The sequence below is a fragment of the Cinclus cinclus genome, chromosome 10 (assembly GCF_963662255.1).
Source record: "Cinclus cinclus chromosome 10, bCinCin1.1, whole genome shotgun sequence".
NCBI lineage: Eukaryota > Metazoa > Chordata > Aves > Passeriformes > Cinclidae > Cinclus > Cinclus cinclus.
Window position 1 is genome coordinate 9,033,549 of NC_085055.1, and position 24,020 is coordinate 9,057,568.

A 24,020-nucleotide genomic window follows, 5' to 3' on the forward strand; every position below is an offset into this window, starting at 1 on the left:
TTTCAAGTTCCAGATCTGTTTTCATTGACCTCTAGTTTGAAGTGACTTATTCCATTGGGAATTACTACTTACCTTACAATGATTGATTTTTAAAAAAATATTATTTTTCAGGCTGTGTTTTTGGACTGCATCTATTTAATTTACTGCAGTAGTTTAAATATACTGACAACAATCTCAGGTTTTTTTAAGTCACTATGTCTCACTTTGATGATCTCTAAGGGGTCTCTGTAACTCAGAAGGGCTGGAAATAACTCTCCTCATTAGTTTCCTATCATGTTGTCTTCTCCTTTCAGGTGTAAATCCCAGTAATTTAATGAACCTCTTCACCTATGAGAAAGGCTACTGCTTTGTTTACTACCTGTCCCAGCTCTGTGGTGACCCCAGACACTTTGACTCCTTCCTAAGAGTGAGTGTAAATATGTGTTTTCTTGAGATTTAGAGCTGTTTTTTTGTTATTGTCATTGTTTGGGTTCTTTTTTTCTGCAGATTCTTTCACTATGGTTAATTGTTAAGGGTAAAGTTGAATGCAAGTGTGTCAGAGATGGAGGAATGTTGTGGGCCTGTCTGTCAACCAACATGGATCTTTCTACAAGATTTCTGGGATTCTGAGCTTATGAGGTGCTAGATACAGAGTAGTAGTATATTTTTATTATCTCTTGTTCTGTGCTCCAAGTAATTAGAAAGCTGTTCCAGCACAGATTGCCTGTGACAGGGAAAATGTGACTTGATTCACTATAAGAAGTGTTAATGTGGGTTTTTTTTAACCAGGGTGACAAAAGGTATGGGTTACTATATTGGGCAGGTCAGTACCTGGAAGCACACTTGCAAAACCTATAGAAAATTGTCAGCTACTCCTTGTTTTGGAGAAGGTGAAATGATACTCAGCTGCCAATGTATTTGCAGTTACTCGTTTCTTTTTCTTGTTATGGTGCGTCTTTATTTAACTAGGTGAAGAGGGAGAATATTTTTCTTCATGTTTTAAAAACCTTCAAATAATTGTTCCTACTCTTACGTTTGTTTTTTATTGTTGGTATTGTTGTGGCATGCAATGGTTCTACATCAAAAGGAAGCTGTCTTTCTCCTAGTCATGGTTTGAACATTTTACTATTTTAGGCCTACATTGAGAAGTATAAATTTACCAGTGTTGTGGCTCAAGATCTTCTGGATTCCTTCCTGAATTTTTTTCCAGAGCTGAAAGAGCAATGTGTTGAGAGCAAAGCAGGTAGGAGATTTACTAAGTTAACTGTAAACACTGTAGAAAACCTGGGTGATAAATTTTGTGTTTGGCTTAGAGGATGCACAGGGAAGTGCTAATGCAAACAAAATAATTTGGAAACAACCACATGTTCTTGACAGAATTTGTGGTTACTGCTTCTATGTTGGGGAATGAGAACCTCTGAAATTGCTGATAGTTTTGGCATTAATTTGCTGAGTGTCCCTTGGTTAAGTTTCTCATTAACTCACCTTTCACTCTGCAGACAGAATGATCAGTGCTTGTGAGATTTACATGTGCTTAAATGCAGGGAAAAGGTGAACACACTTTGAAATGTCATCTATTTTAATAACAGAAAACATGCTTTGAGAACTGTAACTTCCCCAAGACCTACCCATACATAGGAAATCTCTTCCAGAATGTTTCACTATTTCTTATATTCCCTATTTATAGCTGTTGGTGGATTTGTGGAAGGTCTGTGGCCTACCAGGTGCTTATTATCTCACTTTCTTAAAGAAATGAGACTCATGTTGTTCTGCTGTGTGTCCATCCCAGCGAGGAGCTATTGAACCTGTCAGTCAGTTTAAACCAGACTGGCAGAGTACAGCTCTTAAGGATACTGGGTGCCTGCAGGCTTTGTGGAAAGGAAACTGCCTATGGAGAAGTGTAGATGAGAGAGTTTACTGTGGGAAAAGCTGCAGCCTGAGCTCAGTGTTCTGTGTTTTATTTGGCCCCTGGTAGGCTAACGAGTTAACCACAGAATTTGCTAATTTTTGCCTGGCTAATATTCAGGGGATGCAGAAGATAGAAGTTTTAGTGTAGATGGTGTGGAACAGGAAGTATTGCCCAGGGTTAGGAAAGTACAGAGGTGGTAAAAGGTCAAGAGAAAGAGCTCTGCTGCGTGTGAAGAAACTTTTTTGTTATTAGTTGCGTAAATAAATATAAATTGCTTGAGTTTACTGGTGGATAGGAGGAGTTTAGTCAGCCCTCTCACCTCCTTTTGTTTTATAAAGTGGGTTTTCTCCATATTTGTCAGTCTTCCTCAAAATTCTGAGAGAGAAATGCAGGCATGTAAATATTAGAGCATAAATTGAACGTAGGTACTTGTCAGTCTGGCTGCCTTAAGAGCATGTGTGTTTCTTGTACTTATTGTACTGTTGAGCTCTAGAACAGTCACATGTTTGGAGAGGTGTTGCTGGCACTCTTCCAGGTGTTCCATAGGCTATCCCAAGGCAGCTGCTAAGGCTGTTGTGTCATTATAACTATTGGTTGCTGTTGTTAGAACCTCTCTTAACAATGCTAGAAGCGGTCCTGAACTTTGAGGCAGCCAAGCCACCTGCGGAGATCTCTGCTCCATATTTTTGGTGCTCCTCATTCCAGGACTGGAGTTTGAACGTTGGCTCAATGCTACAGGACCTCCGTTAGCTGAGCCAGACTTATCTCAGGGATCCAGTCTGACCAGACCAGTGGAGACACTCTTCAAACTCTGGACCACAGAGCCTCTGGACTCTGTTGCTGCTGCCAGCAGTGTTGACCTCACTAAATGGAGAACGTTCCAAACTGTGCTTTTCCTGGACAGATTGCTGGATGGATCACCACTGCCACATGGTAAGAGCTCTTACCAGGATAGTAGAAAATTATCTCTGGAATAACTGATTTAATTCTAAAGATCCCTGCCTCTGGTTGACATTATAATTCATGTAAAGTCAGGTTGATGTCCCAGGCCATGGCAGAGGGATTGAAATAGGTGATCTTCAGAAGTCTTTCATTCTGTGATTTATGAATTGTTATTATCTGATGACCCTCAAAATTGACAAAATGGATCACAGATCTTTCTCTGTGTATGTGCTCTTTTCAGAGGTGATAAAAAAGCTCTCGGAATGTTACTCCTCCCAGCTGGACTCCATGAATGCAGAAATCCGTATCCGCTGGTTGCAGATTGTAGTCCGAAATGACTATTATCCAGACCTTTACAAAGTCCGTCGCTTCTTGGAAAACCAGGTACTAACTGCTGGATTAAAATCACTGCACCTCTCAGTGCATGAGACATGTGCATGAGACATGCGACGTGAAAGACCTTGGAACTTCTGCTTCCTGGCCAAGTGTAGCCCAGGTGTGTTGCAAAGGGGCTGAGCATGGCTCACCTGCTAGTGGTGGGGAGGAATGGGCAGATGTAATTTCAAATGCCTACAGATAATATCTGCTTTTCTAGCCTGACTCAATACCCTTGTCCCAGCTCTGCCCCGTGCATTTTATGTATTGCTTTGTAGCAGCCCTGGCTTTTCCAGACAAGTTTTTTCACTACTAAATCGTGTGATTATTTGAATATTTACACTTCAGTCAAGGCTAGCACTCATCAAGTTCTTTTCAGTAGTTGTTATTGTTATTGGCAGGAGCAAAAGGTTAATGCAAGTGTTCAGTGTGGACTCTTCTATTTGGCCTTTAAAAATAGTTCTGTTATTTGTGGGAGTAGCTCAGTCTCAGAGAGCGGATTTTTTTTTTATTACCATTCATAAAAATCCTAGCATCAGACCAGAATAAACTCATCTGTCTTTTGAAGAAATGTGTTGCTTGTCTCCAGTCTGAAGTAACTCAGGGCTGTTGGAATGTAGCTGTAGAAGAGCTGAACTTGACCTTAATCGAAGTCTTTTTTATCTTGTTTTCCTTTTTTGTAGATGTCTCGGATGTACACAATTCCACTTTATGAGGACCTTTGCACTGGCACCCTCAAGTCTTTTGCCTTAGAAATTTTTTACCAGACCCAGAACCAGCTGCACCCCAATTTGCGGAAAACGATCCAACAGATCTTATCCCAGGGCCTGAATCCACTTCCTGCCATAGACACTACAGCAGTCACTACAGACACACCAGCAATGGTGATTGAGGACAAAGTCTCAGAGGCCACAAATGGTGCCATTTCACTCAGGGATGTCAACGTGTCTGCTTAGATCACCAGTTCATGCCAGCCACAAAGCTTGAAAATGGGGACAGGAACAGAGGAAAGATACCAAGTGTTGCCTCCTTTCCTTCAGCCTTTCAGCTGCAGTGTGTTGTAACTGGATTTCTCTCCCAAAACACAAAGCAAATGTGCCTTCAAGTAACCAGCGTGTGATACTGCCAGGTTTCAGAGATCTCCGCCAGCTGTGTGATGAATATTTTGATTCAGTTTTTACTGGGCAGGGACTCCTGGGTTGTTGCTTCTCCATGGAAAGTGGATAGTTCCCTTTCCTGAGGCTCTTCTGGATGGTTTCTCTGGATTTGTTGTTTGGGGGCAGGGGGTATTTTTCTTATTATTTTTATCTTTTTTTTTTTGTCCGAGGCCACTGAGGCATGTCCTACTTGCTGTGTGTATGTTGCTGGGGAGTGTGTATGTGTCAAGCTGTCATTGTCCTAATATTTGGGCTAAAGTTCTGCAAAGGAGAGACTCAGGAATTGTTAGTGGTAGCAAACATGTTTTCATGTTATGCTCCTTCCTGTGACAGAGGTATTGTGATTTGGGAGGAAGGAGACTAATGCTTAAACAAGAAACTAATTTTAAATAGCTCCTATTCCCCCCTGCCCATAGGTGGCTAAATAATAATAATAGTAATAATAATAATAATAATGCTCTTTATATATATTAAAAGATATATTAAAAAGAACAGGGAAACATTATGATGGATTTGAAACCCTTCTGTAGTTAACCCTACTCTCAGTTTTCCCTTTGCACTTGATGGGACAAGCAATAAAGAAATGTGTAGGCTTGAATTTTCAAAAAAGTTAAAATTAGGTTCCCAAATGCCATCAATTCTGGTACTATCTGGATGCCTAAATCTGTTTAACTGTTTTGACAAGTCTAGCTGCAACTTTTGCTAGTGTGTCAGCATGTGTGGCACATGCATCAGATGCACTCTGTGTCTCCTATTCTGTTCTTTTGGAGGAATTAAAAAGACCTGTAATTTTTTTAAGATCCCCAGCATATCTTGGACTGTACGTCAGCTGTGAAAGTATCCATACTAAGATTTTACCACCTTGAATAATGTTTGCCTGAATAGCAGTTGCCCTGTCATACGATAGTCTAAGGGAAGCACCATCTTTTTTGATGTGAAACTTTTAAGTCCCACTTTACCCAAGTCTGTTTTCTGACTTATGGTGGGAGTAAGGTGCCGTTTCATTTCCCTGGCATGCCATTTCTCTGGATCACTGGCCAGCCATGCAGGATGGGAAAACACTGTCTTGCCTCTCTGCTGTTTGGTTTCAGGAAGCTGAGGGCAAAGTGTCCTGGGGTATTGCAGAGTACAGGCTATGGTTCTTAGACTCTGTGCCACAAACTTTTTAACATGTGGGTACCCATGCGCTCTCTGTGAGCTCCCACAAGCTGGGCATCTCTGAGCTGGTGCATCACCAGGATGCTATGAAAAAAAGGCAAAACATTTGGAAAAGGCTCAGCTAACAGAGATGTGAGAGAGAAATTGTTTTATACTTCAGGGCAAATTTTAGCCCTGCTATGGGGATCTGCATAGACAGGAAGAGGAGGAAATTTGGGAGGGTTTTTTTTTTTTCCTTCACCAAAAGTATCTGTTTACACCCATGTGTGGATGGGGACTTAGGTGCTGTTACTGGATCTGCATTTTCTGGCTTTAAATTAATTTGGACTTCACCATAGCCTTAGCCTGGGCTGAACTGGGATAAAGCAATAATAAACTCAGGCCTCTGTAGTGCTTCATTAGTTTTAAAAATGCGCCATCAGCATTTTTGGGCTTCAGAACTCCAAGCTCTGCTCTTTGCTCCTTGAATGGGATTATCTTTTAAATTCTGTTTTGTTTTCCCAGAAAGGATGGGGAATGACCTTTTCTACACAAATCTCTTTCCTTTTTATTTGTTGTTCTATTGAAAGAGATTTGTACAAGCTGACTTTACACTTCCGGAGTTGCTGCTGTTGGTGCTGTGTCTCCTGGACCCCACCGCCAGCAGCGGCAGTCTGCTCAAGACCAGGAACCACTAGCATTTTTTGGAATCACGAGCCTCTGTTTTAACACATTTTATTTAGTGGGAGAATGTTTGTGACCCTGGTGGGAATTTTTCATTTACATGGATGCCTTATGATGATTGTCAAATTAAACTAAGCTTTGTGACAAGTTCAGCTTTTTGGGCAGTTTTTTGGCAGCCCCGCTCTAGCTGTGTGGAAGAGCTAACTTGGTACATTGTTTTGTTTTTTTTCTGGGGTGTAGCATAGAGGGAGTTTAGAAGCTCTTTCAAAGCTGCACAGGAAGGTGCTGGAGGGGTGGCAAAAGCAAATGATCAAAAGTAAATATCTATTGTTGTTAGAACCGACTGAAAAAAATCAGATCAGCTCTGTGTTTGCATAGATACCCATCAGAGCAAGGAAATGCTGGCTGGACTGAGCAGACTGTTTCCTGGTTAAAGAACACAAGATGTAAGTTAGTGTTTCTGCTCTCATCTCTGTGAGATCCCACCAAATGGATTTTTACCTACGATTTGTTTTCTGAAACATGGAAGCAGAGCAAGATTTTTTGAGAGTATTCCATGCATCCTCTTCCAGGTACTTGTTTCTCTCCTGTGAGTGAGAAGTGCATTTTTTATTTTGTAGAGACAAAAAATCTGCAGCAAGTTTGTGGAGATAAGCCTTCCTTTCATTGACAGAAAATAAATTGGTGCTTCAGGCTACTTGCTGTCTTGATTTGTAGTAGACTTCACATTGACAGGCAAATTAGACTGTGATTAAATATAAACAATTTGCCTTATCTTTTGTACATGAATTTCTGATCTGTTTAAATCAGATTAGACATCAAATCAGTTTTAGTCAAACAGATGCCAAGAGATTGGGTTATCTTTTTTATTTTGAAAATGAAAACTATTACTTTATTTCATTGCAGCTTTGAGCAGAGCAACAGAGGATCCAGAAATATCACTTGTGGGAAAGCTCTGAAGAGCCAAACCGTTTAATAAACCGGAATATTTCTAACTTAATTTTTTATCATTTCATAGCCGAATTGGTTGATACATTCAATATAATTCTTGTTAGCTACACTCTGTTAAGCTTGTATCAGTAATTTTGGTGTCACGTTACATTGCAACATTTTAACCACATACTCCATCAAACAAGAGCAATTCTATCAAGTATCCCAAACATTCTGCTTCAACCAGAACTCTTAAGTTCTCGCCCTGCAGTGACCTTGGCCATTGCCTTTTTCAGGTAACACAGGACCTTCTGTACATCTAAGCTCATGTGCTGCACAATTCTCTTAGGTCAAGCACACTTCTTGCTCTCCCTGTTTATTCCAAGGTAGAACAGCACAGTGCAGTCAACACACTAAAATCACATCACACTTATTTTCACATATTTTACTATAGATTGATAAATCTGAAAGCCACTTTGACCACACTATCAGACTTGGTGTATAAGACAAACCGTACTAGAAATCACTGTGTGAAATCTTTGAAGTCACTGTCCTCTGTAACACAGAATTACTGCCAGTTGTGAGGATACAGTTTGACATTGATTTTGTTGAAGCCCCAAGTAAATTGGTTTAGCTGTCAGTTACATGCATTCCTGAAATGCATGCCTAATGTCTAGTTTGGATTTGTCTATTTTTGTCTTCCAGCTCTGGAAACTACTGCTTTATTTGTGAAAGTTAAACTTCTTTTTCACACATAAACTACTTACCTCTTTCTCATGTAAGTACTTTTTAATTCTTAAAGAAAACAGATTGATTGGTCTGTTGCTGCAAGGTGTCTTCCACAACTTTGTGTATTGATTTAGCTTGAGTGGAGCATGATATTTCAATATCCTTTTAAAGTGGAAATTGCACACTGTTTCTCAAAAATTACCTCAATTGCTGCTGTATATTCCACATCAACTTTAAAATATTTTTTTATTAATATTGTCTATTCATCCTGTGTTTTCTATTAATAACAGAAGTGATTTGGGCACCTGTTAGCATATGTCTTACCTGGACATGAGAACCTTTTAAAGATGAAGGAGGGTAGAAAAAAGCTATTCCATGTTCTGGAGGTGACTTTTCTAGCTAGTTGAAATAAATGATTGAGCCTGTGTGAACACTTCCCTTCAGTCTTCTTCCTGCATGTACCTTCTGCTCTGGAAAACTCAAGTCTTAGACCTCTGATTTCTTGTCCAGAGAATTATGATAATGTTGAACGTAATATGCTGTGTCCAACAAGGAAGGTGTTCTAATATACTAGAGACAAGTATTTCTCTAAAAATGGAATGGCATTAGTGGGGTTTGCAGAGCATTAGACCCTTTTCCAAAATCATATTTACTGAGGTGCAGCATCTTGTGGGCTGTGGTAGGCAGGCTGGAAATTTGGAGCTGTGTTCTACTTCTGTGTGTGCCTGAGGTACCGGGAGATGTCTGTAACCCCAAATACCCACTCCAAAATCTCCCTTAAGCAAAAAAGACACTGTGCTCTTCCTTTGATACAGCTCTGATCACTGTCAGCTGAGTATTGCTTGTGCCTTCCTAACCCTGGTATCAGGGTTCAGAGAATTGGAAGAGCTCCCTTGTGAACAGCTTGCTTGTGTCAGAATTTGCAGAAACACACACTGGGCCCAGCCACTGCTGCTCACTTACTTTTACTCCTCTCTCTGATCTTGAACCATGGGGAGTTGGAGACAGAAGCAAAGATGGGATTGATGATACCCCAAAACTGGCAAACAACCATGAAAATATCAAACATTATTCTAAAGGATCATCTTTATTCACATTAAAATAATCTGGACACAAATTTAGCTGGAAACAAATCCCTTTTAAATTTCTATAACAACAGGACTCAACCTCTCTCAGTCTTCTTTCCTCCTTTCCAAGTAGAAATGAAGCACCTATGTTAAAGTGGACTAAGAAACAGGTTGACAACAAGGCAAGTGTAATTTTTGACTTAAAATATTATCTTCAAGACATTCTGTCTAAATAGACCTGTGTTTTGTCTTCAGGAACAGTTTAATCCAGCAGGATTGCCAAGAGGCAACAGGGAAGTTCTCTGGTGCTTTAATTCCAAAGAGTTTCAGGTTAACAGAAAAAAAAAAAGAATAGATTGCACGCTGTATTAATTTGCCCCTTTCCAACCTTGCAGTGGGGCAGGGAAAGTATGTCAGGTATTTGAGAGACCAAGACAGTATCTCTTTCCTTCTTTTAATAGCGTCATAAATAGAGAGTTAGGTCTTTAACTAATTAACTGTTGCAGGCTGGACCTCTCCTATATTTACGGTTAGAGCTCAACATTTATCCTGCTTTCTGGAATTGGTCCTCTAATGGAATTTATGCAGTTGTGTGATTGCTGTTTCCTAAAGAATGCAGGGGTGAAATCACACAGATCAGAGCCTCACTGTTCCTGACACAGAGGCCTTTTTTTCCCCTTTCCCTCCCCCAACAGAGCTCTCCTGTGTCACTCACTCACAGCCACGCAGCTGCAGCTCCCTCGCATGAGCCCTGGACAAGAGGGTTATTCTTACTGCCAGCAATGTTTCCTCAGCTCCCGAAAGGGTCAAAACTCCAATGTGAAAAGTCTTACTTGTTGATTAAATTTGCAGTATGCAGGGGAGAAGCCTTGTGTCTGTGCAGTGGGCATGACCATGGGGCAGATAACCTATTTCTGAATGTCATGGGGGTAGACAGTGGCTGCAGTTACCTGACAGCATTTCCACCTGCTAAGGTTGGCTTGAGCGGAGGATTTCTGCATTCATGTCTGATGAAAACCAGTCAGGCCCTTATTTTCTGTGGATCCCTCTCATTCAGATGACTTCTCTACCCAAGAACCAGGTGATCTTAGACTTAAACACATCATCACAAGCAAGTATGCAAACCAGATGTGTTGGTAAGCACCTCATCCTTCCACAGTGGCTCAGCAGCTTCTTCATTGACCATACCTGAAATCCTGGAGAAACACTGATGTGAAGGGCCCAACATCCTCCTTCAGTGTGCCCTGAAACCCAAAACCTTGGTGCGCTGAAGGACAGCCTCGTAGGGCCCTTATTTTGGAATTTCTGTTCTTTGTTCCTGAGCTAGGCTGTACTTTTAAGGCACCTTTTCTACTTCTATCACTGGTCAGCGGTAGCTGTCAGAATATGGGAATTAACATATCTCCTTTGACGGTTCAGCCCGTGGACGACTATATAGTGATAAACTATCCCAAAATGGGATCTTTGCGTTATGTCAGGAAAGCATTCGATGAGGGCCAGCAGTTTCTCTGGGTTTCTCTGTCACAGTCTTCATGAAAACACTTTGGTGTCATTTTCCTCCGCCCGTAGGAGCCCGTACCTCAGGCTCGTGTCCCAGGCGGGCAGTTTCCCGTTTCTCCCAGGTATTGCCGGCCAGGGAATCTCGCTGATCCCGGGGCCGCCCTGGCACCCCTCAACCAGGGGAAGGGCGGAGCCAACGCGTGGTGCGCGCTGACGTTACGCTCGCTGATTGGTCGACGGTACCGTCCGTCATGTGCGGGTTGGGCGGGGCCGCGCCTGTCGGCGTTGCCGGGTAACGGCCGCCCCGGGCAATGGCGGCGGGGCCGCCCCGCGGTGAGGGGGGAACGGGAGCGGGGGCGGCCGGGCCGTCAGCTCTTGTGGGGACGGGGGGCTGGTGAGCAGGAGGAGGCGTGTGCGGAGAGGCCCTGTTCGGGCTGGGTGTGTGGAAAAGGGTGTGTGTGGGGGGATCTTCGTGTGGAGGATGTGCGCATAGCGGGGCGAGGGCGCCTAAGCGGGTGTAGGTCTCCCCAGAGGCCCCTCTTGTCTTCCAGCCGAGCGGTGTAAGGGGCATCAGGTGCTGGAAGAAGCCAGAGCAATGTAGTGGTTCCAGGTGCTCCGGGTGAGAGGCTGTCCATCCCTAAATAAATCCGCCGTGCCTGTTTATTTCCCTCTTATAATTCCCCGGTAACACTCGCTTCTGTTGCAGGTTGGCGCCTGGCGACATAAACTCGTAGGAATAGCTGGCAGAGCTGCTTAGGACTGTGTTGAAAATGCTGGGAGAGAAAAAGCAGTTAATGGTGGCAAGAGACCTTTACACAGACCCCACATTTCCAGCCAGTGATACCTCTATTTTTTTTGATTATTGTACCCCACTTGCCCAGTTCAGAGGCGAGATATCTTGGTTGAGACCTAAGGTGAGTTTTAAGGTATAAAAGGCTGATTTTATCAGAACTGGGCTTTTAGGTAGTAAATGCAAGTTAGCATTGAATGACTGCTTCTGGGTGGGTTTTTTGTCTTGTTTTGTGTTTTTTGTTTTGTTTTTTTGGTTTTTTTTTGTTTCTGTTTAGAAATACGGAAGTTGTAAAACCAATGTATGTCAACGTTAACAGTACATGGGTTACACTTCTAAGTCTAGGTGCTTGTTGTAGGCTTGATTTAAATCTTTCTGTAGTGCATTTAATTTTCATGGCAGTAGTAGAAATTCAGATATTTTATTATAAATATATTTCATTACACAAATTATGTGCATACGAGGTTAGAATGCAGCATTATGTCATTTGCAAATTTTTTGGTATGTTGCATAACTCTCTTGAAAATAAATAATAGTATTTTAGAATTTTTCAGGAGCCTATTGCTGTTTTTGGTGGTTGATTTCTTTGATAACAAGGAAGAAAACTTTTAAAGACTATAACTTTTTGTATGACTTTTATTGCTTTTAAACTCATAGCTGGTTGCAGAGCAAGCTATATTAGAACTAAAAGCTTTAGAATGCATTTCTGCAGCACAGCCATTTAAAGTGAAATATTTATGATACTGCCTTTGTGTAGAGGGGAAAAAAGGCTATAAAAATGGAGTGGAGGAAAAAAGTATGTTGTCTTGAGTTGTATTTTTTTCCCGTGTCTGGGGCTATCTGTAGAACACTGACAGAGCTGTTGTTTATCAGGTGTAATTGGCAAACAAATTATTTAATGGAGTCGAGTGTGCAGCTTCCTGCTCTTGTACTTTACACCTTGATTGCTGCTGAGGCCTGATGAGTTAATTTCCATCTCTTGCAGTGTTTATATGTAAGGAGAACCATTTCACAAACTCACTTTTAGATCAGATCAAGTATTCAGGACTTTGCATCTGGAATTCCCTCTTGTGCTACCAACTAATCTATTTTTCTGTGCCCTAGGAGAGGTTTATCCCTTGTTCTAATTTTGTGATTTTTGTAACTTGGGATGGGACAGTTTACTGTGGATGGCATCAGCCCTGTCACAGTTGATCATAAGTCTAGCAAGGAGTTAATGAATTATGTTGTCTTTCACTTATTTCACTTATATTCACTTTCAAAAAGCACTTCCACTGCTTTTACTAAGTTTGCACCTGATAATGACAATTGTGTACTAAAATTCATGTGGGAACTAGAGTTACATTCATGAAGTATACCTGCAAAATACTCTCATAAGCAATTTATTTGTTACTTGTTCCTTAGGCTGTGTATGAAAAGGAAATTTTCTGGAAGTAAAAATTCCCTTATTTTATGAGTGATCTCTGGAGTCCTCCCAATCCCTGAAACACAGACTTTCTTAGAATGTCATGTAGGATTTGGCTTTAACTCCTCTTTTTAATTTTAGGACATTTGTTCCTCTCCTCGGTTATTTTCAAACAATCTGCAGGATGTGCAAGTAAAACAAGGAATTTTGGGAGACTGTTGGTTCCTGTGTGCCTGTGTAGCTTTGCAGAAGAGCAAATATTTATTGAACAAGGTATGGCAAATTTTCATGTTAGAGAAGTTTTCTTCACCTAGTTGACATTTGTGTATTCTGGAGTCCCAAGGTGCCGTATGAATATTGCCTTCATTAGTCTCAGTTTCACTGGTTTTATCATATTTTTTCTGTTTGTTACAAATGGTTGATATTCAGTATATTTTAAACTAGTTTTGTTTGCAAAAAAATAAAATTCTTGAATACATTGTTGCCTCGATTTTGGCTTTTGCCCTGCAGGTAATCCCTCCAGGTCAGCCCAGCTGGACAGATGAGTCCTACCAAGGCTGCTTCACGTGCCGGGTCTGGCAGTTTGGCCACTGGGTAGAAGTGACCATTGATGATCGCCTGCCTTGCCTTGGGGGCAAACTCTGCTTTTCCCAGTGTCAGACAGAGGATTTGTTTTGGCTTCCACTATTAGAAAAAGCTTATGCAAAGTATGTGAACACTGCTATTGATGGAAATAGAACTACAATACTTGTGTATTCCTTTTGTTTACTTATTTTACCTGACTGCTTTGGGTGAAGATCTGAGTGTTGTGGCTGCTGGTGGTCCCATCGTGGCTTGTGGAGACATTGCTCTTTAAACTGTAGGTCTGTAAGGTGTGCTTCCAGTTGCATACGAAGTAAGATAGTCTTAGGAAGATAATTCTGGTGAAAAGTAAGCTGCAATGTATTGTCAGGATTCAAATGATGTTTGTGAAGTCTCTGTCCATTAATTATCTAACTTGTTAAAGGAAGATGAGAGCTCAATGAAAAAGAGAAAGCATGCAGATATTTTCATGGAAAGCAATAACATTATGTAAGGTTGTGCTAGTTGAGGCTCTGGTTGTGTGAGTTTCACTGCTTTTTTTTTTGTATAATTTGTTAGTTTATTGTTTTAGAGAGAAAATGCAGCTATTTAATGATTTATGGCACATTAACAAAGCAATTTGGAGGCAAAATGCACTGGTAAAATAGACATCTAATGTCCCAAAGAATCTGACCAGAAGATTTTGTAGTTGCCGGTAGAGGGCAGAGGCAGACTTCAATTATGAAGTAACTTACTCAGCTGTAGATATATTTGAGCAGAAGCTGTGAAACATCAATGTCATATTACAGCTTCTCTGTAGGTTTGAAAGTAATATGTTTTCTGCAGAGATCTTATTGTTCAGTCTTATTATTCTATTTTAGTCTTAACTTCTTTTGCTATATTTTGCATCTGCTGCATCAGGTGGGGCAGTCTCTTGGTTTGCTTAGGTTGTTGAGGGAAATGCTGCTCTGTTTATTTGTGCAGGGTGAATAAAGAATAACTGAAAAGGAAGAAATATTTGTATTTATACAGAATGCAGTTAGTATATCATAAAAGATAATGCAGAGCGTGGATAATAAGGTACAAATGACTGGTGCTAGACAACAGCAGTTTTTAAATAGAATAGAGAAAATGCAAGAAACTTCCCAACAAGCAGTGGAATATCCAATGGCTTACATAATCTTTAGATGTTGTGTTCTACAGAAATAAGATAGTATGTGCTTTCTCTTGCCTTTTTTGGGTTATGAGTCATGATTGTGATATAGAGTGGGATTGCAAGCATGTGGGAACTGTGTTTCTTTTGTTCTGCTGTGTGTACAAACATTTTCTTAGTGTTTTTTTTTTTTTTTTTTTTTTTTTTTTTTTTTTTTTTGTTATTGTTTAAATTTTTTAGAGTGCATGGATCTTATGAGCAGTTGTGGGCAGGACAGGTGGCAGATGCTTTGGTTGATCTGACTGGAGGAATTGCTGAAAGATGGACCCTGAAAGGCCCTGGAAAAAATGTGGAGAAAGAGAAGACTGGCATGGTTTTGGAGAAAGCAGTGTTTAGAAGATTAATGAATCTGAAAGAACAGTGTGTAATAAGCTGTTCAGTCCTCAACTCCAGACAAGGTGATACTAAATGTCTCTATTACAGGCTTCAAAGGACAAAGCAGCCAGCAAATACAACTGCTGATTCTAGTACCATGGTGTAATTTGAAATGTTTGGATAAATGAAGATTCAGGAATGTTGCTGAGTTCAGGATGGGAGCTCCTTCTGAGGAGTGCTTTTTATCTTAGAAGCTAATATGGTCAGTTCTTAGAAACAAATGCACCCCCTTGAAAAAGCACCTCGAAAACAACCTTGAAAACCTCAATGAATTTCAGCACAGTGAATCTGTAGGGATTTGAGATTGAGGGGTGTGTTAATACACTTTTCAATGTTGCTTTATTTCTCTGTAGTCGCTAAAATGAACTGTTTGGGTTTTCTTCGTTCTGTTCTAATACGGATTTAAAACCAATTCCTTTTTATCACAAAATTGCCTTCTTTCACTGATGTTATTGTAAAATACGGAGCAGATTATTTTGTTTATTTTAATTTTTTTTTTTTCAATCAGGTGCAAGTGAACTAGGAGAATTTCATGCCTTTATTGTGATAGACACATTGAATCTCTCTGAAGTATCAGGCAAGGAAATCTTCCTACTACGAATACGAAATCCTTGGGGGAGGCGGTGCTGGAAAGGGCCTTGGTGTGAGGGGTGAGCAGTTTTATATTCATTTGGAAAACCATTAGTGTAAGTTCTGAAGCACAAAGCTTATCTATGTATTGCATAGGCAAACAGTGCTAATAATCTGTAGCAGGGAAGAGAGCTTCAGTGTGTGTGCAGTGCTTTGGAGAGCTGGGCGTTCACACAGCTGATTGGCTCTGAGGCTAGTAAATTTGAACTTCTTGTTCTCTAAATCTAACTTTTTAAAATTACTGTTTTGTTTATCAAGTCATATTTTTTATAGAGACAAACTTGAGGTGTTGGCTAATTTTCTGTTTGATTTTTATGCTTTTTTGTTGTTCTGCCATTGATCTTAGTATCTTTGATCATGTTTCTTTCTTGCAGTCACTCAGTTTTACTTGATTCTCCTCATTAGGTCCTGGCTCAGCTGCAGAAAACAAGCAAAGGAGTAATTATAAAACTATAGCAGAAGGAAGGATGCTTATGCTTGTTGCTTGTGTGCTCTCATTAATATAGACTGATATAAGTAGGAGAAGCTATAACTGAGTCCATATAAAGTAGAAATAAAGAAGAGAACTGTAAAGGACGTGCAGAAATATGCGTAGCAGCTCAAGTAGCAAAGTAACAAGAATGAAAGGGCAGACCCTACTTTCTTATTTTGGAAAACGTTAGCATGTTTTGACTGTACCAAAGAACATGCAATTCTTGACCAAAGTAATAAGCATTCAGCATTAAAATATGTTAACAATATGGTGATGTTAATGAGCATTTTTGTAGAGATGTTTTTCTTCCCTGAGTTAGAAAGATAATTTAATTGCATTTATTGAGACTTCAGCTGATGCTCTTTTCTTTTAACAGTGTTTTGGTTATGTACTTGGTCTCTTGTAGTTTCTTTGTCAAGGAGTAAGTTGCCATGTAGTTGCAAGAGGGTAGGGTTTCATTTGGTGGCCTTAGAGCCCCGTTTTATTCAAGTGCTGTTCTTTTTCACTAGTAAAATAGTGGAAAATGTTGAAAATGCTAGCTTTTAATGAGCCCTAAATAACGAGGCATTTAAATTCTTGGTTTATCAAGACTTGGCAAGCAGATTCATGAGGGTAGCCAGTTGCTTAATACAAATGGCAATTTTTGATATAAAGCATTAAAATTCTTTCAGAACAATTACAATGCAGTTTGTTTTACTTTTTTGCCTCTTTTTTTTTTAAACAACAGTTAAGAGTCTTTATTTTTCTCTCACACTTCTTACTGTAGTGACTATTGTAAACAAAGCACCTATTTCACCCAGAAGTCTGTTCTGCATCCAGTCTGGTATTAGGCTGTTTCTAAGTTTTCTTTGACAAGTTATGACTTGTGTTTGCTATGATCCCTCTCACTAACCAGCAATGTGCAAAGAAATTTTCAGTGCAATTATTTCACAGTTTAAATGAAGAAGAAATCCCTTCTTGCTGTCCTGCACCCTAAGATATTTGATATTACATTCTTCTGGAGTTCTGCTTGGTGAAGAGCTGAATGTTAACTTTTGTCTTATGTGCAGTGGTCAAGGATGGAACCAGATAGATCCACTAGTTGCTTCAGAACTCCTCTCACAGATCCAAGAGGGAGAATTTTGGGTTGATGAAGAGGAATTTTTCAGGGAATTTGATGAGATTACCGTGGGCTTTCCAGTCAATGAGGAAGGACAACTTCAGAGCCTCTATACAGGTGTGATATGACATGTTTCTCATGCAAATAGCATTATATCAAGGGGAAGAATTGATTTGAATTGCAAATGGGCGCAACTAGACCATAATTTCTCAGTTTTCCCCTCTCCTTAAGATCCATAAGCCTTTTCTGTCTCTACTGAAACACAGAAGGAACTGAAACAAGAGGAAATTGAAGATCTTCAGAGAAACTATTGATATTTCTATGAAATCTAGTTACTTGCTAGTTGCTTGAGAGATTAGTGTCCTCTGTCTAGAAGGCTGTTATTCTGGACAGCCCTGTGATATTTTGTTTTTAATGGTTAGATACACTTGAGGGTTCTAGTAACAGTTTCTTGTAAAAATCATGTCATCAATCTGTCATTGCCAACTGTGGCACTAATCCTCATGCCTCTCAAAATCTTGGTCATGAATTTCTGCTTTGGGGAAGTGTCAGGCTATGACAGCATGTTTTCTTTGTCTGGGGAATCTCTGCCATATATCTGTCGTGTAAGATTACGCAGCTTCCCATGTCTGAAATCCACATCATGGTTTTCTTCTTTTGTTAGAGAAAGTGCTGTATCACTCACAGAATCTCTTTGGATCCTGGGTGAGAGGCCACTCTGCAGGTGGCTGCCGCAACAACAGCAGCTTCCCTACCAACCCCAAGTTCTGGCTGAGGGTCTGTGAATCGAGTGAGGTGTGCATTGCTCTGCTGCAGAAACACAGGAAATACAGCACTGACTGGGCTGGAAGGATTCAAAATCCAACTCGCTTAGCAGAGGAAAATCCATCTTTGACTGAAGGCATGCAGGGGAAGAATTACCAGGCTGTGGGATTGCATGTCTGGAAGGTAATACAGAAGTGACATTTTTCTCTTTGCAAACAGAATTTTGAAAGCATTACTGAAACATTTGAGTAAAATCATTCATTTCCTGTGCCAGTGATATGATTCAACTGGTCACAAATTTTCTATCTCTGGTTTATGCTGGAATGGTTCTGTTTATCTCAGTTACTGTCTGTACAAACTATTACTGGACTAGTGCTTTCTTCTTATCACTGAGCACTTGGGATTGTTCCAAACAAGTGCATAACATTTCAGGCTGATTACTTGAAGCTACTCCTAAATTTACTCCTGAATATTGACTCTTCCTACTTCTCTTTGATGTTTAGGTCATCTGCTGATACGCTTTTCTTTGTTTCATTTGTAAATGCATGCTTGTGTGCTTAAAAATGTTTTAAACAGTATTTACTAATTTTTAGTTTTATTAAAAGCTACTCATTTTTCCTAAATCACCACACATCACTATGCATCTATTCTAGGTGGAGAAGAAACGATTTAACCTTCCAAAGACCCTCTCTGCTCCTCCAGTTGTAGGTACCGTCTGCCATTCCTACGATAGAGAAGTCCATGTGTGCTGTGACCTTTCACCTGGCTTTTATCTTGTTGTTCCCAGCACTTTTCTGAAAGATGCAGTAGGGAATTTCTTGCTTCGCGTATTTTCAACAGGAAGGATCTCTCTCAGGTAGGTTTAAAAGGAAACAGAACATTTATTAAAATTGTTGACATAAATACAAGTGTAGCACTAAGTGGGAATGTTCAGAATACTTCAAGGAGTTTTGCAGAGTGCTGTGTAACGGCACTTTATTGTCTTTGGATTTAACTTTCCCAGTTGCTTGGTTTTTGTCATGAAGTTGCCTACTACCTCTTGTTAAAATACTGGCCAGGAGTAGCCAGATGAGTAGCATCTTGACTCTAAACTGCATCTTAGTGCTATATGCAGAGGCAAAATGTAGTGTTGGCAACTGTTTAAAAGCTGGTCGCATGTGTTTATATTCTGGTAGGAAATGTTTTAAACATTTTAGTTGCTTTTCTCTCTTATGTTTGATAGTGAACTAAAGCCACCACCCACAGATGCTGCCCTCTGTGAAGAACTCCCAGCTGGTGAATGGGAGACAGTGCAGCTGCATGGATGCTGGAAGAATGGGCTAAATGCTGGAGGTAGCAGGAACTTCCCTTCCTTCCATACCAATCCCTGCTTTCCCCTCTCCATTCCTGCCGGGCCGGGGAAAAGCAGTGTGAAAGTCACCCTCCGTCAGCACTGCCTGGATAGCAAATGCTGTCCAATAGGTTTCCATATTTTCCAGGTAAGGCTTCTGATTGGTTTGATTGATCATTTGCCAAGGGTGAAGGTTAGCCTGTGAGCACAGGGCTCCTTGTAGTTTGCAAGGGACTTGCTGCTTCTGGGAGAAACACAGGCTCACTCTGGGAGGTAATGCCCATGAAACATATGGAATAACTCAGGTAGTTACATAGCATAGTAACCAGGTAATTGGTTCCACTGAATTCTTACAAGGTTCTAAATTAGTTTTAGCAATAATGAAATCTTTTGAGGATATGCAAATAATTCTCAATGCCCTAGTAATTGAGGACAAGTCCTTTTGGTAATTCATAATGATAGTTTACTTTCCGTGTGTCTAATAAATGATACATGATACTGGATCAAGAGGACTGTGATATCCTGAGCAGGTGATCACAAACAAAACAAAATTTGATTTTATATGGATAGATACAGATTCTACATGTGTTTGCCAGTGTTCAACTGCATAAATGTAACCTGAGAAGCTGCTGCTTAAGTAACTATTTTGCAGAGAAAGGTAGCTTTATGTTTAGAAAACATGCCTCAAAAAAGATGTTAGTCAAGTGAGAAGTCTGGAGTTGGGTGCCAGAAGTAATAAAACTTTAAGTATACAATATATGAAGAAAGATTTGCATTTTTTATGCCTATAGGAGACTGAGATGAAGTTAATATGACTTTTCAGTACAGGAAAGACTACTAGATGTAGGAAGGACACAGTCTGTTCAGCAGATCCCTGAGGTGGAGAACGAGTGCTTTAGGTTGCAGCAGGGAGGAGTGAGGTTAGACAACAGAGAAAGCTCTAGAGCTATGTGAGTGGTGGGTTCTATACATTGTCTGCAAACAGGATAGGAGTGATTCATCTGTTCTAAGTACTGCCATCTGGGTTTTCTGGAAGCTTTTTCATTCTTCTTTTCTCTAGCTCTGTACAGCAGAGTGAGTATTTGGAACCTGAAACAGATGAAAAGATAAACATATTTGCATTTTTTTTTTTTGCAGGTGCCTAACAGCAGCTGGAAACCACAAACTACTTCTTTTATACACTTGGAGCCATTGGTGAGCTGTGTTCCTCACTGCTATTCCCAGGAAGTCAGCCGACTCTGCAGGCTTCCTGCAGGAAATTATGTCATTATACCTTCTACATACTTGCCCAATACAGAAGGAAATTTTACAGTGGTCATAGCAACCAAAATAGACAGGTAAAATTATGTTGCCTTTTATTTGCATTTCTAGTCTTTCTAGCACATATATTACTGGACACATGGAAATTACTGCAGTAATGTATTCTCTTGATGGAAACTTTTTGTCAGGTCTTGTATTTCTGTTGTATTTGCATGCACTGCTTACCACTTTGATTATGTTAGAAAAATGACTAAAAAAAAAAGTATTTGCTAAATCTTCTTGCGTCAGTTGCTGAATATCAGATGTCTGCTGCTGGAGGAGATGACGTGAAAGTAATTAAATATCAGCTGTATCATCAATGTTCAGATTTATGTTGAAAGTGAATTATGCCTTTTAAAATTCAGCAGTGTTTTTGAGAAAATGCAATGAGTTTGCCAGCCTTATTCCAGGTAGTTCCTAACTATGATGTGAATAACAACAGCTCTGAATCAGAATTATAAATTCCATAAGACTGTAGTAAGACTCAACAGAGTTGCAGGAAAATCTGCTAAGGGAAAGGATGTGAAGCAAAGCCTGATACAACTTCTCTTTTTTAAGTGGGATAAATACTTGATATTTGCAATATTCCCAATGCTTTGTGCAGAAATAAGTGTGGTTTGGGTTTTCAACAGGAAGCGCATTCACAGCCAGGAGACACTTGGACAAGTATTACAAGAAGTAAGTGATACATCTTGATGTATTCAGTCTTGGTGTCACCACAGATCTGTTTGTTTTAACTTGGTGTTGTATCCTTCCTCCGTCTGATTGGTTTTGATATTTGGTATCCTCTGTATTGCAGTTTTAAACTCCTAATGATGTTATAGCGTTGTAAAGACTTAAGAAAGCACAGCATAATGAGAAGATTAGGTTTTTATTTGTTTCCCTGCAGCCAGCCCGTAGAGTATCCCACCATTATAATCCCTCCTGGAGTGCAAGTTGTTTTGATCAAGATAATGACAGCTGTTTCAGACTTTGGTTTTGTTTTGCTTGATTAGATGGGCATGTAATATAAAAGGGTTGGATGTGAATACTGAGCAACTAATACAGTGTTTTTACTGGGTGCAGAGGAGAACTTTGATTAAAATTTGTTTCATTAAAAAATAAAGTATTATTTTAACAAAGGTTTGGAGATACATTTTGGTTGGTGGATCAAAACATGTCCTTGATAACACTCTGCTTTTTAGGTGAAATAAGACCATCTAGATATTTGGGTCTTTCCCTTTGGGGTATGAACAAAACAAAAATTGTAGGAAAAACTCTTCACCCAAGTTTAGAATTGGCTTACTTATTTTCTGAATCTGGGTCGTGTTGACCAGTGATTACATTTTTTTCTTAAAACCACACAAACAGTGTGGATTTTGTGCGCTTCACAAAGTGGGCACAGACCTATGTGTACTTTCCATATGGTTCCTGTTAGTTTAATATTTAGGAGCTGAGCTATGTAATGAATGTCCTTTGTTACCATTGTTTTGGGAACAAAACGTTGCAAGCCATTATATCAAAAGGAATCTATTCAAGCTTATATTTCTTTATGTTGTTTCATGGAAACAGACTCAAAGAAACAATTTAGATTCTTCAGGACAGCTTCAAGAATCTGGAAATTGCAGTTCCATTTTTCTGTCAGTGGAAGAAATTAATGTCTAAATCTAATCTTTAACACTATGGGCTTTTCTAAAGACTGAACTTTAAACTTTCTGGGTTTTAGCTCCTGAGGGTTCCAGGCAGTCTGCCTCACTTTGGGCTAGTGATTTGTAAAATATGCATAACAGCAGAAGAGCTGGATGTCAGTGTATTTTTCTAAAAGTTTGACTGTGTTCTCTAGTTACTGAAATGATGGCATTTATAAGTTTTAAAGTTTTTAGGTTTTTTTTAAAGGATGTTTCAGATGAAAAGCTTGCTTTTTGACCTTAGTTTCTAAATTTTTATTTTCTCTGATTCACTTAAATTCCTTCTTGACCAAAAAAACCAACCTGATGAAATAGTCTTTTTCTATGTATTGTATGTTTTCTTATAGGTTTCCTTTACGACTGTGATGAAAAGGTAATGTGGAATTCTTGCACTGTCATTTCAAGAAACATCAGGAAGCCAAGGAATGCCTCATGTCTTGCTCTTCTCAGTTTTAAATGGAAAAACAAGAAGATGCTCTTAGCCCAGCTGTTTTTCACTGGTACCAACTGTCAGGCCTGTGATGACTTCTTTGTAAAAAATACCTCTTTTAATCATGAACACTCTGAATATTTGGTCTTCCCACATTTTTAGAAGGAGCATTGTACAGCAAATTATGATGTACCTCAGTTCTTCAAAAATACAGGTGAAGAATATGCACGTGTTTTAACCCAAGCTGCAGTTTTGGAAAAAAACAGAAAACTGACGTGTAAGGCCAGGCTGAATGGAGCCCTGATCACCCTGGTCTTGTGGAATGTGTCCCTGCCCATGGAATGGGCATTGGAACAAGATGACCTTTAAGGTCCCTTCCAACTGTAACCATTCTGTGATTGTGAACTAGTGTTTTATTGGGAAAAAAAGGCAACCTGACAGAATAACTTCATGTGACCAAAGGGTTGGTGAACTTAGAGGAAAAACTGGAGTCTTTTTTTCAGGTAGGATATACCTCAAGAACCATCAAAATACACTGGAGTAGAAAAAGTCCAAGCTTGTATCTGACACTGCCAGTCCTGCTGCTGAGCACTTTACCTTGGGCCCTCTCTGGAACCAAGCAGATGGTGGGTTCAGAGGAAAGATTTTTTTTTTTGTGAGTTTTTTTCTTTAATGAATGCCAGAAATAAAAAAAAAAAAAAAAAAGACAAGACTTGAAAACTGTTGAACTCTTGTCAGACAGCTTTTGTAAATCTGTAAGAATGTGTTTTATGGAAGAGTTGCCCTCCCTGCAAGAAATGTGAAGGTTAAGAATTTTTTCTCAATTTATGTTTGAAAGTGTTTCTTATTCAAGTAGGATTTTTAAAATGTTATATTTTGCTTAATAAAAATAAACACTAAAAGTTTTCAAATTACTTTTATTAAAAAGGTGAAAAATGTCAATGATGTCAAGTGATGCATGCATTTGTTATGTGGTAGCAAACATTACCATGTGTTAGAACCCTGGGGTTTTCACTTAGTGGAAGGGAATAAGTGGAAGTATTTGCAAGGAGAATCAAGTCTTCCATTAGTTTTATGTCCCAGAAATAGGTAATATTCTGCTTTTGCTTTTAACTACATCCTGCCATAATTTCTGTTAGCTTTTGTTGAACTTTCAAAATTGAAAGGATTTAGGATGCTTTCAGCTGAATTTTAAATGGTCAAAACCTTCCACATCTGTTGGTGTGAAAAAAGAACAAAACACTGTGAGTAATAAATCTCTATTGTACCTACTAAAACTGTTGACATCTTCATTTATTTTCTTAATTTATTTCTCTTCAAATAGGAAATTATTGGATCATACAAGAGTGTTTCTAAACAGAAGGAAAGGTTTGTGAAAGTGCATGGACCCAAGTTGTGATGAAATATAAATTGGATACTGAGGAAGTAAAAAAAAAAAGAAAAAAGAATCTAAGGATTTCTAAATGGGCAGGGGTTATAAGAAGCCTCATACTACAATAATTTTTGTGTGTGCAGTTTGTGCTATGCTATATAATACTTTGTGGGAGAGTGAAAGGCAAAGGCATCAAGACTAAG

At 39.5% G+C, this 24,020-nt stretch overlaps 2 protein-coding genes across 14 annotated transcripts in view; both read left to right on the forward strand.

Annotated features, from left to right (window-relative positions):
* The window catches only part of ABCC5 (ATP binding cassette subfamily C member 5), a 68,000-nt gene extending 61,092 nt beyond the window's left edge, over window positions 1-6,908 (forward strand). For 10 of the 12 annotated variants that reach the window (XM_062499536.1, XM_062499538.1, XM_062499535.1 and 7 more), the window contains 5 exons: window positions 294-406; window positions 1,114-1,222; window positions 2,594-2,821; window positions 3,072-3,214; window positions 3,889-6,908. In XM_062499536.1, the coding sequence (XP_062355520.1) occupies window positions 294-406; window positions 1,114-1,222; window positions 2,594-2,821; window positions 3,072-3,214; window positions 3,889-4,161 (866 nt within the window). In that variant the 3' untranslated portion in view covers window positions 4,162-6,908. Of the gene's footprint in view, window positions 1-293; window positions 407-1,113; window positions 1,223-2,593; window positions 2,822-3,071; window positions 3,327-3,888 lie in introns of all 12 variants that reach the window. The other 2 variants (XR_009933481.1, XM_062499546.1) reach the window with 2 other exon arrangements.
* Window positions 6,909-7,869: 961 nt separating this feature from the next.
* CAPN10 (calpain 10) lies at window positions 7,870-23,792 on the forward strand. Of its 2 annotated transcripts, none has more exons than XM_062499549.1 (13): window positions 7,870-7,891; window positions 11,116-11,323; window positions 12,746-12,877; window positions 13,115-13,311; window positions 14,559-14,776; window positions 15,262-15,403; window positions 16,905-17,071; window positions 17,619-17,902; window positions 18,373-18,575; window positions 18,942-19,197; window positions 20,187-20,386; window positions 20,981-21,026; window positions 22,363-23,792. In XM_062499549.1, the coding sequence occupies exons 2-13, from the start codon at window positions 11,180-11,182 to the stop codon at window positions 22,390-22,392; spliced, it is 2,019 nt and encodes a 672-aa protein (XP_062355533.1). In that variant the 5' UTR covers window positions 7,870-7,891; window positions 11,116-11,179; the 3' UTR covers window positions 22,393-23,792. The 2 variants fall into 2 exon arrangements, with proteins under 2 accessions (XP_062355533.1, XP_062355534.1); XM_062499550.1 differs by lacking the exon at window positions 7,870-7,891 and having other exon boundaries at window positions 10,818-11,323; window positions 22,363-22,388; window positions 22,949-22,952.
* Window positions 23,793-24,020: the final 228 nt, after the last annotated feature.